A 12,423-nucleotide genomic window follows, 5' to 3' on the forward strand; every position below is an offset into this window, starting at 1 on the left:
TATGGTTCAGTGGCTACTGTGGTCACCTTGAATCAGTGTCCTCACTCTCTACATTTGGAGGATGAGCATGCAGTCATGAGTCATGACGAATGTTCCAGAGGAAGATCAAATCACACATTCAGCTTCAGCCATACTTGTAGGGATTACCCAAGGCAAGGAAACAAAAGTGCCTGGAGCATATCTATTGGGAGCCTGTGAAGGTCCAGGAGGGTCATCCAGTGTGCTCTGTGGGAGAAGCTTCGCTCTGCTTCTCCAAGCAGTCAGTGGCAGACTGACGTGCCGTCACCATGCCAGGATATGCAAGGGCCCATATGTGACTTCAGATAAACCATGCTCATTCAAGACAGAAGAGTAGCTTCCACCTTCTACACACTCACCAGAAACACCACAGGAGGCCCACCGATCAAAGCCATGGCTGTGGAGAGCTTTCGTTTGTTACCTCCACTGTAGTTACTGGCATATTTTTCTCCATACTTTACAAGGCCCAGTTTGCGAATTGCCCATTCACCAACCTAGAGAGAGAAAAAGCACTTAGATTTTTGTCCGGTGCAGTACTGGCATCACGCTTGAGTGGGACTCAGGTCTCAGCTCCCTCTGAGGACCCAGAGGAGGGAGAAGAGACTCCTGTGGCAGGACCTGCACCCGCTCCTTGCCCCCTAGCCTGTGTTTCGCCTACCCTCCCATCTCCCACCATGAGAGTGGGTGCAGAGACGGACTGAAGCACAAGCAAGGAAAAGGTCTCAGGTCGCCATCACCCAGGTGTCAAAAGAAGACAGTCTGGCCTTCTGGTTCCCACAATACCTTGCCAACTTCTTTTTCTGGGACTCCCCTCAAGAGGGCAAAGAACTCCACGTGCTCTCTCCCAGTCAGCAGCTCTGTGATGGCATCAAACTGAGGGCAGTAGCCCATGTTCTGATGGACTTCATGGATATCTGATAAGATGCTGGAAAGGAAGAGAGACCCAGTCAGGTGTTCAGTCTCCGGAGATATTCTGATGGGACAATCTGGCCTGACATTCCTAAAAGAAATATGCTTGTACAGAACACAACCTACACATGCTTCTGAAGCCTTTCAGTCCCTGATGCCAATTCCTGTGAGCAGTAAGGTCTTTCTCTCTGCCCTGGCTAGGTCATGTTAGCTCATGAGTACTTCAACCGCAAGCTTGGTCCAGTTTCCAAACAAGTCTCTGTGGTGGACTAATCTTTTTGTACACTGTGAAGATTCGTCACTCGGACTAGTTTAATAAAAAAGCTGCATGGCCAATAGCTAGGCAGGATCTTCAGGGCAGAAAGGATGCTGGGAAGAAGAAGGGCAGAGACGGAGAGAGTCTCTAGCCAGAAGAGGAAGCAGCATGGGCAGTACAGAGTAAAAGTAATAGAGCCACAAGACAAAAAGTAGACCCATTTATTCCTCTATTTGTTTATTTTATTATAGACCCTCTAACATATGGTAACAGGAAAAAAATACACATATAGATAATTTTACTTATACCTATAGAACCTGTAGGTTCTATAAAGCAAGTCAAGCTAACAGTTGCTATTATGTGAAAATTTGGGCATTCATATCCCAGGCTGATGGTTGCCTTTCAGCCACTTCCAGCCAGCCATGAACTTGACACATAGGCACAGTCCTCTCTGCTTCTTTAGTACTCTTGGGTCAGCCACCTCAGGACTTATAACTTAGGTACCCATGGTCATTGTGCCTGGCTCTCACAGCTACGTTGCCCAAGGCAGTTGTATAATCAGTAGCTGAAATAAACATTAGGGTATGCCAGTTACTGTCATCTTTTTATGTTCCAGGAACTTGCTACTAGAACAAGACTGGGAAGTCATCACTAGTCCCAGAACTTCTATTCTTTTAAGGGTCCTTTAGATGAAAAAAAAAAAAAAATCAGCAAGAGATCTGGAGGAGGTGGGAATGGGGGGTCGGCTGGGGGGAAGGGGAGGGGGGCAGGAAGGAGGAGAACAAGGGAATCTGTGGCTGTTATATAGAACTGAATAGTATTGTAAAATAAAATAATAAAAAGAAGAAAAAAGTAAAATAAAAATAATAAAAAGAAAAAAAAAAGAGATGGGAGGAGATGGATAAGTTCATTATGTTCCTGACTCTACAATAATACTGACTGTACCTCTACCCAGTGTTTCTGAACTATGAGCAACCTCCCAGTACTGGATTGTGAAATAAATTTAGTAGGTCACAGCCAGCAATTTTTAAATGGCATGACACAGACTAGAATATGAACGATTAGGGTACACAGTAGACGCCATTTTAATGAACTTTTCATTAGTGTATATGCCCATGTGCCTATGTGTCTGTGTATATGTACTACATTGAAACATAAAATGTACTTTCTACATGGCCATGAGCAGAAGAGTTCAGAAGGCACATAATATGCATTTATTCATATAGAGACCAGAGAAGCCCCACATCTTTAGAATACTCAAGGAAAATACCACCTAACAGGTCTCTGTGTAGCTTTATCCACAAAAATTAGAAAATGGCTTAACAGTGGCTTTATCAATTGGCATACACTTTACAGAGGGCAATTAGACAGGTATATATGCCCTTTTGCCATGTAGTGAATTTTCCAAGGAAATAACAGAATTTATCTACAAGGATATATTTACACAGTGAAAAATAGAAACTAATTCATGCCAAATGCTTATAAGGAACTGATCAAATAAAGATATTTACTTAGTGGAGTTTCTAGATTTTAGACTATGTAATCCATTTGGAAGTCTTCATTATAAACATGTTAATGATAGAATCTCAAAATCTATATAGAGTGGTGTTCTGTCATGACACATTTACATGTATCAAAAGGGTCTAAGCCAATGGAAAAGTTCTAAGACTCAGTCATGATTGCATTCTATGAATATACTTTAAAAAAATCACAGATCTGTTCTCTCAGAACAAGTAAATTATATGTATGCAAATTATACCTAAATAAAGTTTTAGGGAAGAGTAAAACTGCAAGAAAATATAAAAACAGTGTTTATTTCCAGGTAGTGAATTAGAGGTATTTTAAGAGCTTTTGACCTAAGTAATTTCAATGTTTTTCACTAGTTTGTAAATACTATAGTTAGTACTGGGATAGCCAGGAACAGTGTATTTCTTAAAGCTGAAGAAAGAACCTCTCCACAGCAAACACAGGCTGCTTCTTTTCTCACCTGTTTTTGTTAAGAAAAGCATCCCCTCTGGTCACAGTGGTGTCTCCAGTCAGCATCTTGAAAGTTGATGACTTCCCAGCACCATTAACTCCCAGGAGTCCAAAGCACTGAAAAACAAGACTAGGTGAGCTGCACGAACAAACTTCTAAACCTCAGTCTGAATGGCCTGATAAAATAGCCTCCTGGCTGGGATTTGATTTGCCATTGATCCCAAAGCATCGTTTCTAAGAATCAATGAGAAGTTCAATATTCAGACATCATGTGTTTGTGCATGCCTACGTGCATGCATATATGTGTCTGTGTGTGTTTGGGGAGAGAAAGAGAGTAGAGGAGAGAATGTGTTTATGTATGAGCCTAGTTGTATGTGGGTACACTTATAAATACTGAGTCATCAATTTGGAACCAAGGTCAGTCTGTGAAGAACAGTAAAGAAATCCAACTGGTCACAACTCACTACCTACCAACTACACTAAAAACATTTTTTTTAAAAAAAAGTCAAAAAATATGAAAGATGAAAAATCTATTTTATTTACCCTGTTTGAATTTCACCCTCTCAATGGATCCCCAAAGCAAGATCTAGATGTGCTTGCTTTCTTACCCTGCCTGAAAATGTCCAAAATTGTTCTATTTTGACACAGAGGTTCTCATTCTCTCTATGACTATTTCTCACAGACACAAATAAAGAAACCTTTAAAAGCCATGTTATATAGTCACAGACAACTGTTGTTTGATTTGGTAGATACAGTCTGAATTAATAGAGACAAAACACAACACAGACACAGTGCATTTACCTCCCCAGGAGGAATGCCTACACAAATCCTGTCCACGGCAGGCTTCCGCTTCCTCCTGTAGATCTGCAAGCAAGGAAACACAGAAATCCATGCATCTCAGTGACTCGGGGCTCTCCCACAACTGTGGACAACTAACCCACAGGACTCTGACCCACACACATCACAAAACACAACTCATCAAATGGCTATGCCACACAGTGGATGTGCCAAGAGCCTCACTCTGTCGTTTTTAACTGACTCTGAAACTCAAAATTGAATTTCTTTTTTATTTCTAACATGAGTCTGTTTAAAAAAAAAACAGTGATATATCTTAAAATTAAATTATATAAGGTAGAAGTCTATGATAAAATGTCTTAAACACAATAAAGCAAAATCGAAGGGTCATGGAATTTGGAAAGGGTTGAAGCAGACCTTGTCTTTCTGAGCAATGGAGGTAGAGCTGCTTTTGGGCCATGAAACTCAAAATCAATTGTTCTCTGAACCTTGGCTAAACACACAGTGTTAGTATGTTTTAATAACTAACATGAATGTAAATATGCAAAATAAATAAATCCAAGAGTGGGAATTGCATTATAAAAGTATTCTCGGTAGGATTTTTTTTTTTTTAAATTAAGAAGTCTCCATGGTGTATTTTACATAAAACTGACTAAACTTGATATAGATGCACATTGGGGGAAGCATTTTTTTTTTCTTAATTAAGCAAGTCAGCAAAATGCAAGTCAGCAGATGAATTGAAGAAGACTGAAGACAAGCTATTCCAGTCTATCCTCGCAACCTCACCTTAGTCAGCTCCTTGATTTCCAGGATGTCATTCTGTCCTCCACCATCCAGAATTCTCTGTCTCTCCCGTCTCACATCCTCATCTTCATCATTCAAAGGAGGAAGCTTCGCCTTTACAGGTCTTAGGAGAAACATTTTCAAGAAAAAAATCAAACATTTCAGCTACTTTCCAAGGCAACTTTCATGTCTCTAAAGCAACCTTACCAAGCCCACTTGCCACCATTCCTAGGGTTGACAGAGCTGGGAACTGAGGATGCTCACAACAGGAGAACCCCTTTAACTGTGTGAGCACAGCTCAGTGCAGCCACCCAGGACATGTTCCCCCTTGGCCCCCATCCAGTTACTGCAAGAGTGCTGGGAAAAAGCTCACCTGGGCCTGATGAAAAACCTGTACTGGATCAGAACAGTAATGAGGAAGAACACCACCCCTTCCACGGCCATGGCAAAAAGGTTTCGTCCTACCAAGTCCCAAGAGAGTGGAGACACAAAGCGATTCTCCCCTGTGAGACACAATGCAGACATCTGGTCAGGGGGAGGCATCAGAAGTCATGGCCCTACTTCCTGTTTCTGAAGTGAAGATTCCCTTTCAGGGCACCTAGAATAATGCTATGCACAAAGAGTGCACTTGAGTTGTGGGTGCTTTCTGTTGTTGTTTGTTTTTCATTTAAATTAGTAAATATTATGCTTAACCTGTGAGGCTAATTTAAGTGTAAAATTTGTTTAAACACTTGAAAAATTAAAGGGCTCCCTTTATATTAAAGAAAGAAAGAAAAGGAAGGGAGGAAGGGGGAGAGAGGGAGGAGGGAAGGAGGAGAGAGAGAGAGAGAGAGACAGAGAGAGAGAGAGAGAGTCCTTCCTCAGCATTGGGCTCAATTTCATGTAATTTTCTAGAAACATCAATGGCCACCACCCATGACAAGAAGAAAAAGAATAACAAGAGTGTCTACTTTTGAACTTTGATTTGGAGAATTATACAACCTGGCATCGGTCAGAATTTCAGAGCCAATTTGCATTAGATTCGCAACTTCATTAGGATTGCTAAGATTCCCTTTTTAATGAGACACGCCCCCCTACCCCCACTTCCACCCCTGCAAAAAAACCAGTCATGTCTAATAAGGCCAAAAATCCCGGGTAATTCTTGGGGTCAGATTTTTTTAGTTCTAAGTTTTGAAAGTAACAAGTATTAGAAAAACACATTCAAAAGATGTCCATTTCTGCAGCATTTAATGTAACCTAGTGACTGGTTAGCAGGATTTAGAAAACTATCCCTGAATTCTTCATATGTCTCCCTTGTATCACTAAACTGAAAAGGTCCCACTTCTATGTTTATTAAGTAGCATGACCCTTCTAACCAAATTAACCAGCAAATGAATAATAACCACATAACGACAGGAGACATTTTAACCATTAGAAAACTAGAGAAGAGCTTCAATAAATTATCTCCTTACAGACAAGTGAAACACAACAGAAGGCCTATGGTTCTTGGGAGAATCAAAGTGTACATCTTTCCTCTTGGATCTCTGGCCTTATCTAATTGCAAAGCTGTGCTTGCTTTTCCCAGTGATCTGACAGACTGACGTGTGGCAGCAGGTATTTTATTAGTTTCAAACAAACGCCAACATTTTTCTGCTCCCAAAGTTGGTTTGTTTGGTAATTTATGGCAATGCTATCAGAGGCACAGATAAATGGCTATAGGATGAGACTCATGACAGACCAGCTGTGTTGGTATTAGCCTTGGAGGGGTGTCATGGGGACAGACACCCTGTGCCCAGTCACACCCTCTTCCTAAAGCAGTGATCAGAGAGTGCTAAGGCCCATGCAAACCACCCCCTCCATCAAGGCTAGTGCTGCAGCTACCGCCTCACTCACCAAACCTCTCCAGGGCGTCAGCCATGGCCTGGTTTTTCACCATGTCAATGAGCCCTCGTCCCAGGCAAAAATGTGGGAAGATCAGGAACACAGACTTCAGGATGTCATTGATGTTATTCAGCTTCTGAAGATGAGAAGGAAGGGAGAGAAACATATCATTCATAGTCTACGCTAAAATTTTATCAAAGCTGAAATACAGATATGAAGAAAAGCATCCAATTCCCTGGATCTTTGAATTCAAATACCAATAAACAGCAGCAGGCATTTTGTTCAGAAAATCTGGAGTGATGCCGAGTATGTGAAAGTAAATAAACTTTTAACTTCTGGCTATTTTTAATCAGACACAAATCCACAACAAAACATCAGCTTAGCATTTTAAAAGCAAACCATCTACATCTAGGTCAATATTTGAGTTTCAGTATTTTGTTGAAATTTCAAAAACATCTTCTCAATTACATCAGAATGTATTATGACCCCATAAGACAAGGTTGGTTAACTATCAAGCCATTGGTGCTGGAGGGATGGCTCAGTGGCTAGAGGACCAGGGCTTGGTACCCTGCACCCACAGAAGGGCTCACAACGAGCCATAACTCTAATTCCAGGGGACCCAACTCCTTTGTCTGGCCTCTTTGAGCACTACACACATAGGGTACACAGACACACATCCAGGCAAAACACCCACACACATAAAATAAAAAGAGAAAGAAATCCAGCAGTAGAGTGAGTTGTTATTTGCTGCGTGTATTGAACAAGGGCATGGAGGATGCAAATGTTCATAATCTGTCTCGCTCAGAGGAAAAGAAGCTTGTGAACAGAAAATGCTGGCATAACCAAATGTGTGCTGAAGATCTGAGGGTTCGGACAGTCCAGAAAAGAAAGCAGAACCCCCTTGGGCAAATGAACAAACATCACATTAGAGTTAAAACTTAAAGATACGGTAAACACTCCCAAGCCCTGTGATAGAGGAGGGACATTTTAGGGCAGGCCTCCAGGGATATGGTGGTTTAAGAGGAAACTCAGCTGACATTACTGAGCATTGGAAGGGCCAACAAGGGCTGTACACCTACAAAAGGCACTGTGTGCTGAGCTAAGGTTTCAGAGCAAAAGCAAGAGTCTTTTGAGATATAGAGATTTGAACCTGGAAGGACTCAGATGAATATGGAAATAAACAGAAAAGCATCTAGGATGGGTCCAAGAAAGGCATCATGAGCAATGGCAGCGATGCCTTCAAGTACATCAGGGATGACGAGGGAAATGGGTTCTCATGGGAAAGACTGTAACAGCATGTCTAGTGTGCAGTAGCTGCAAATTCATGTAAATGGAGTCATCCACTAGGCAGTGAGGACCGGAGTTCCAGGAAACAACGAAGGCACAGATCTGAGAGATAAAAACAAGATACCGCAGCGGCAGTAAAAAGCCTTAAGATTGAATGGCATCACCCAGAAATGGTGTCTAAATAGGAAAGCAAAGCCAGACTGTTCAGTCTTTGCCAAAGTGACCCTGAAGGAGAAAGAAGTATATATAAAAAAAAATCATCAAAGGAAACAGAAAATACGTGACCAGAGAAATACAAGGCGTAGCAGGACAGAAATAGATTTATATAAACTAGAGAAGGCAGACGCTGCAAAAGCAGAGTGGTCAGTGGTGTCAGTGTTACAGACAAGTGGAATAAGGTCAAGGTTAACCACCATCCTCTGGCACCCGGAGTGCAAGCCAGCTGGAGGTGCTCTGTCTGCGGCACTCACATTGTTGGTAAAGAGCTCCAGTACGAAAGTGGCCACACTGCCATTGATGCCGATGAAGAGGTTCACACTGGTGAGGACCACGTAGGCAGTGCTGGGGATTTTGAACACGAAGGAGGCTGGGTACATGAGAGGTGTGATCGACCACCTGGGAAGGCACAAATGCAAACATCCATTGGAGTCTTCTGCCCTTCCTCGAGCAGTGGGTACCATATGCCCTGCCCACCGGGAGAACCCTCCACCCACAGCTGCCTTACCCATACAGCAAAAGCAGAAGGGCTAGGACAGGCAGGTTGGTGGAGGACACATAGGACTTCTGCTGGAAGCAGATGAAGATGATAATGACCAGTGTAGCAGGAACCACATAATTGCACTAGAAGAGAAAAGAAGAAAATAAAGTTGACCCCTAACACACATTCTAAGTCTTCACCATCATGGGACAAGAAAGGACAAATAAACATGTTGGAGAGTAACTCTGAATTAATGAAGCCACATAAACTATTAATCAAAATTCTGGACAATACAGTTTGACAAGCATTTTACCCTTGGCTGATTTTATAAACTGCATGCCCTTTCTGTCTTTCCTACAGCTAAGCCAAGGTGTCACGCTCAGTAAACTTACTGAAGGATGGATTCTCAGGCAGAGTCATTTCAATTTCACAGGAGGCAAATGAGCCTCCATTATTCTACCCAGAGATGATTGTGTCTGTTTCATCATTAATGTGTATTATGGTCTGCCCAAGTTCAATCTCACATGTAATCTATTTGTGAGATAAGCACTCATAACATGAATGTCAAAATTGTTTCATCACACCGAGAATAATTTTACAGTCTGTCCTGACAGTGCTTCAAGCATTAAAATGAAGAAATAAAGACTTGACCCAGGGACAATTATGAAAATTCATAGCTGACAGAGAGAAAGAGAAATGGGGGGGGCACAGGCACAGAAGTGATGGTGGGTTGGCAGATAATAGAAGAATGGCAGCTTCAGACCGCCCCAGTCCCATCCTACTCAATGTGTTCATCAACAACTCAAATAAGACACGCTTGCAGCGGATTCCGGGATCTCAGGCGGGAAGGACAGAAAATACATGAGAGCACAAGTGATGTCCCTGAGGTCAAGGACTTGCTCTTTCATCTCTGAATGACCTCTGCCTGGCACAGCCAGACACCTTCAGACATGCAGTAAGCCCTCGGTGTATTTTAAATGAAGGAACTGCTGGATCAGGAGAAAGCAAATGAATGCTGACAAGATGCAGTCTAACAGCAGTTACAAAAATGCTCAAGTTCAAAACAGTCGATTCTGTGCATTAGCATAGAATGAACAAGACCCCAATTAACAATAATTCAGACAAAATAGGTTTCAGTTTATTACCAAGTTGAAATAAGTCAGTGCTACTTCTAAGTGCCATACCCTGAGCTACAGTGAAAACTATGATATAAAGATTAGCTTTCTCTAGCCTCGTAACCATTCAGACCATGGCCTGAACACCAGGTTAATTCTGGGCTTGCCTTTTCAAAAGGAATATTAATAACTGGAGCATGGCCATGGAAGGGCAATCAGATCAGAAGAGTGACAGGTCTCAGAAACCTGGTGTAATTAGCATATGTAATCTCATTATCTCCATCATCATCACTCACATCTGTACAGCATCTTAGAGACCGTGTGTATTCTCATATATCATCTCGTCTGCGAGAATTTGTTAAATGAGAGTGGCCTTTAAACGTCTGAGGAAATGTGGGTTGGGAAAAGAATTAGATCTGCTTTGGGTAGCTTATAATTAATAAAGACTATAGGGGAATATAGCTCAAGCTCGTTAACCAATCACTGGAACTTCAGAGTCCTATGAAGCCCTTCATATTGATCCAAACAAAAACAATACAGTATAGCCAATACAAAAATACACTGCAATGGACGGACAAGATGCTGACACAGTCTGTGGAGTTTTCAGTGGCAAGTGGCTTCCTACTAAGGCAAAAAAAACCACCCTACTCTAAGTTAAAACCTATCAGGTAAGTTAGAGGCACTGGCTTGGGGGTTTTAATACAGTTCTTTCAGTTCTATTCTCACTTTTAGAGTGTGCCGGCTAGTCTTCTGTCAACTTGACACAAGCTAGAGTCATCTGAAAGGAGGAAACCTCAATTGATAAAATGCCTGTAGATGTAACAGTCTTATTAAAAAACAGTATCACCACAAATGCCCCCATAAGACCTGGCTGTAGGGCATTTTCTTAATTAGTGATTGATAGGGGAGGGTCCAGGCCATTGTGGGTGGGGCCATCCCTGGGCTTGTGGTCCTGGGTTCTATAAGAAAGTAGGCTGAGCAAGCCAGGAGGCAGTAAGCCAGTAAGCAGCATTCCTCCACGGCCTCTGCATCAGCCCCTGCCTCCAGATTCTAGCCCTGTTTGAGTTCCTGTCCTGACTTCCTTTGATGGTGAACTGTGATGTGGAAGTGTAAGCCAAATAAACCCTTTTCCCCCCAAGTTGCTTTGGTCATGGTGTTTCATCAGCAATAGTAACCCTAAGATAAAGGGTTATTTTTATATATGTGAATATCTGCATATATGTGTGCAGATGGCCACAGAGACCAGAACAGGGTGTCAAATCTTCTGGAGCCCAATGTGGTGCAGGGAAGTAAACTCAGGTTCTCTGCAAGAGCACAAATGCTCTTTTTTTTGTGTGTGAGAGTTTTCACATAAGAAATGTGAGGTGATAGTTGGTAGTGACTGTAGTCACAGTGGTCAGATGGTCCCACGATGTGCAATTAGTTTTATATATCTGGTATCCTGGAAGCATTCATCTGCTTCTCCTTTGTCCTATTTTATATTAGTTTAGACTAAATGGGGCACTTCCTAATGTTAGTGACAGGGTATTTTCTTCACCCCCCAGGAGTCTACAGTCCCCATTGAGATTCAGACAGAGACAGACAGCCCTGTGTCCTCACCATATCCCACACAAAATTGGAGAGCCAGTAGATGACAGGCTTCACCCCGCTGATGAACTGCAGGTGCTTCGCTTTGCTGACCCGCTCCTGGATCAGGAACACAACAAAGCTGGCTGGGACAAAGGACATCGCAAAGATGACACAAATAGACACAAGGACGTCGACAGATGTGGTCATCCTAGAAGAAAAGAGGCAGTAAAGATCAGAGGAACCTTTGATGCAGCTGGGGACATGGTAAACAATTAGACATAAACATAGCCAATGCGTGGAGGGACAAACACATGTTCAGCAAACATTCTGTCTCAGGATTCCCTCTAACTACATTCAAGTAACATTTAAAAAAAAAACCCAACAATTTAAATGTAAAACTTGTTTCCATAATGTTAAAATGAGTCTACTCCCATAACAAAAAAAATATGGGCGTGGTCTAATGGTGTTCACTTCTCTCCAGTTTCTAACCTTACAGAAGTGAGTTGAAAACTTCCATATACAGAAGTTAGTGTGGCTTGAGAAGTATTTCAAAAGAGCAAGCAATCTTATTAGGAAGCTACTCATACAAGATAGTCACATGGCTCTAAGTAAGTGGAAAACAATAGGATGCATATATCAGGCTACACATATAAAAAGTCATATATATCAGTCTAACACATACAAAAAACCCATTGTACAGAGTCTTGTAAAGATTAGTATTCTGCAGTAGTTATACAGTAATGTACCATTAACATTACACTAATACACTACAGTAGTTATACAATAATGTACCATTAATATTACATTAATACTCTACTGTAGTTACACAGTAATGTACCGCTCCCCACTTATGAGAGGGGAAGGTAATGTGCTGACTGCCAACTCTGTCCTGGGCGCTGGCTTTAGCAACTTATACAAATTACCTCATTTAATATTATATCCTAGAAAGCTTAGCACCAAATTCAAATCCAGATTCATTCACTCCAAAGATTCTACTGACCTCCAGATTCATGCACATGTACAGGAGCATACCCATGCATGTATGTGTGCCACTCTAACACACACATTTCAGGAAATAAACCATTAAATGCATATTTCACTGAATTAAAAAAAACTAATTTTCAAGCAAATGAAATATTAATGAGTTAATTACTTTA

The 12,423-nt window shown here is 41.7% G+C and overlaps 1 protein-coding gene across 2 annotated transcripts in view; it reads right to left on the minus strand.

The window, feature by feature from the left end:
• Positions 1–12,423, minus strand: part of Abca1 (ATP binding cassette subfamily A member 1) — a 126,200-nt gene that overhangs the window by 6,378 nt on the left and 107,399 nt on the right. For both annotated transcript variants that reach the window (XM_006995104.4, XM_042271181.2), the window contains exons 37-46: positions 11,297–11,474; positions 8,610–8,725; positions 8,356–8,500; positions 6,611–6,734; positions 5,112–5,241; positions 4,742–4,862; positions 3,962–4,024; positions 3,171–3,277; positions 802–943; positions 378–512 (exon numbers count right to left, since the gene is read on the minus strand). In XM_006995104.4, coding sequence (XP_006995166.1) covers positions 378–512; positions 802–943; positions 3,171–3,277; positions 3,962–4,024; positions 4,742–4,862; positions 5,112–5,241; positions 6,611–6,734; positions 8,356–8,500; positions 8,610–8,725; positions 11,297–11,474 — 1,261 coding nt within the window. The remainder of the gene's footprint in view (positions 1–377; positions 513–801; positions 944–3,170; positions 3,278–3,961; positions 4,025–4,741; positions 4,863–5,111; positions 5,242–6,610; positions 6,735–8,355; positions 8,501–8,609; positions 8,726–11,296; positions 11,475–12,423) is intronic.

Source organism: Peromyscus maniculatus, chromosome 2 (genome assembly GCF_049852395.1).
Source record: "Peromyscus maniculatus bairdii isolate BWxNUB_F1_BW_parent chromosome 2, HU_Pman_BW_mat_3.1, whole genome shotgun sequence".
Lineage (NCBI taxonomy): Eukaryota > Metazoa > Chordata > Mammalia > Rodentia > Cricetidae > Peromyscus > Peromyscus maniculatus.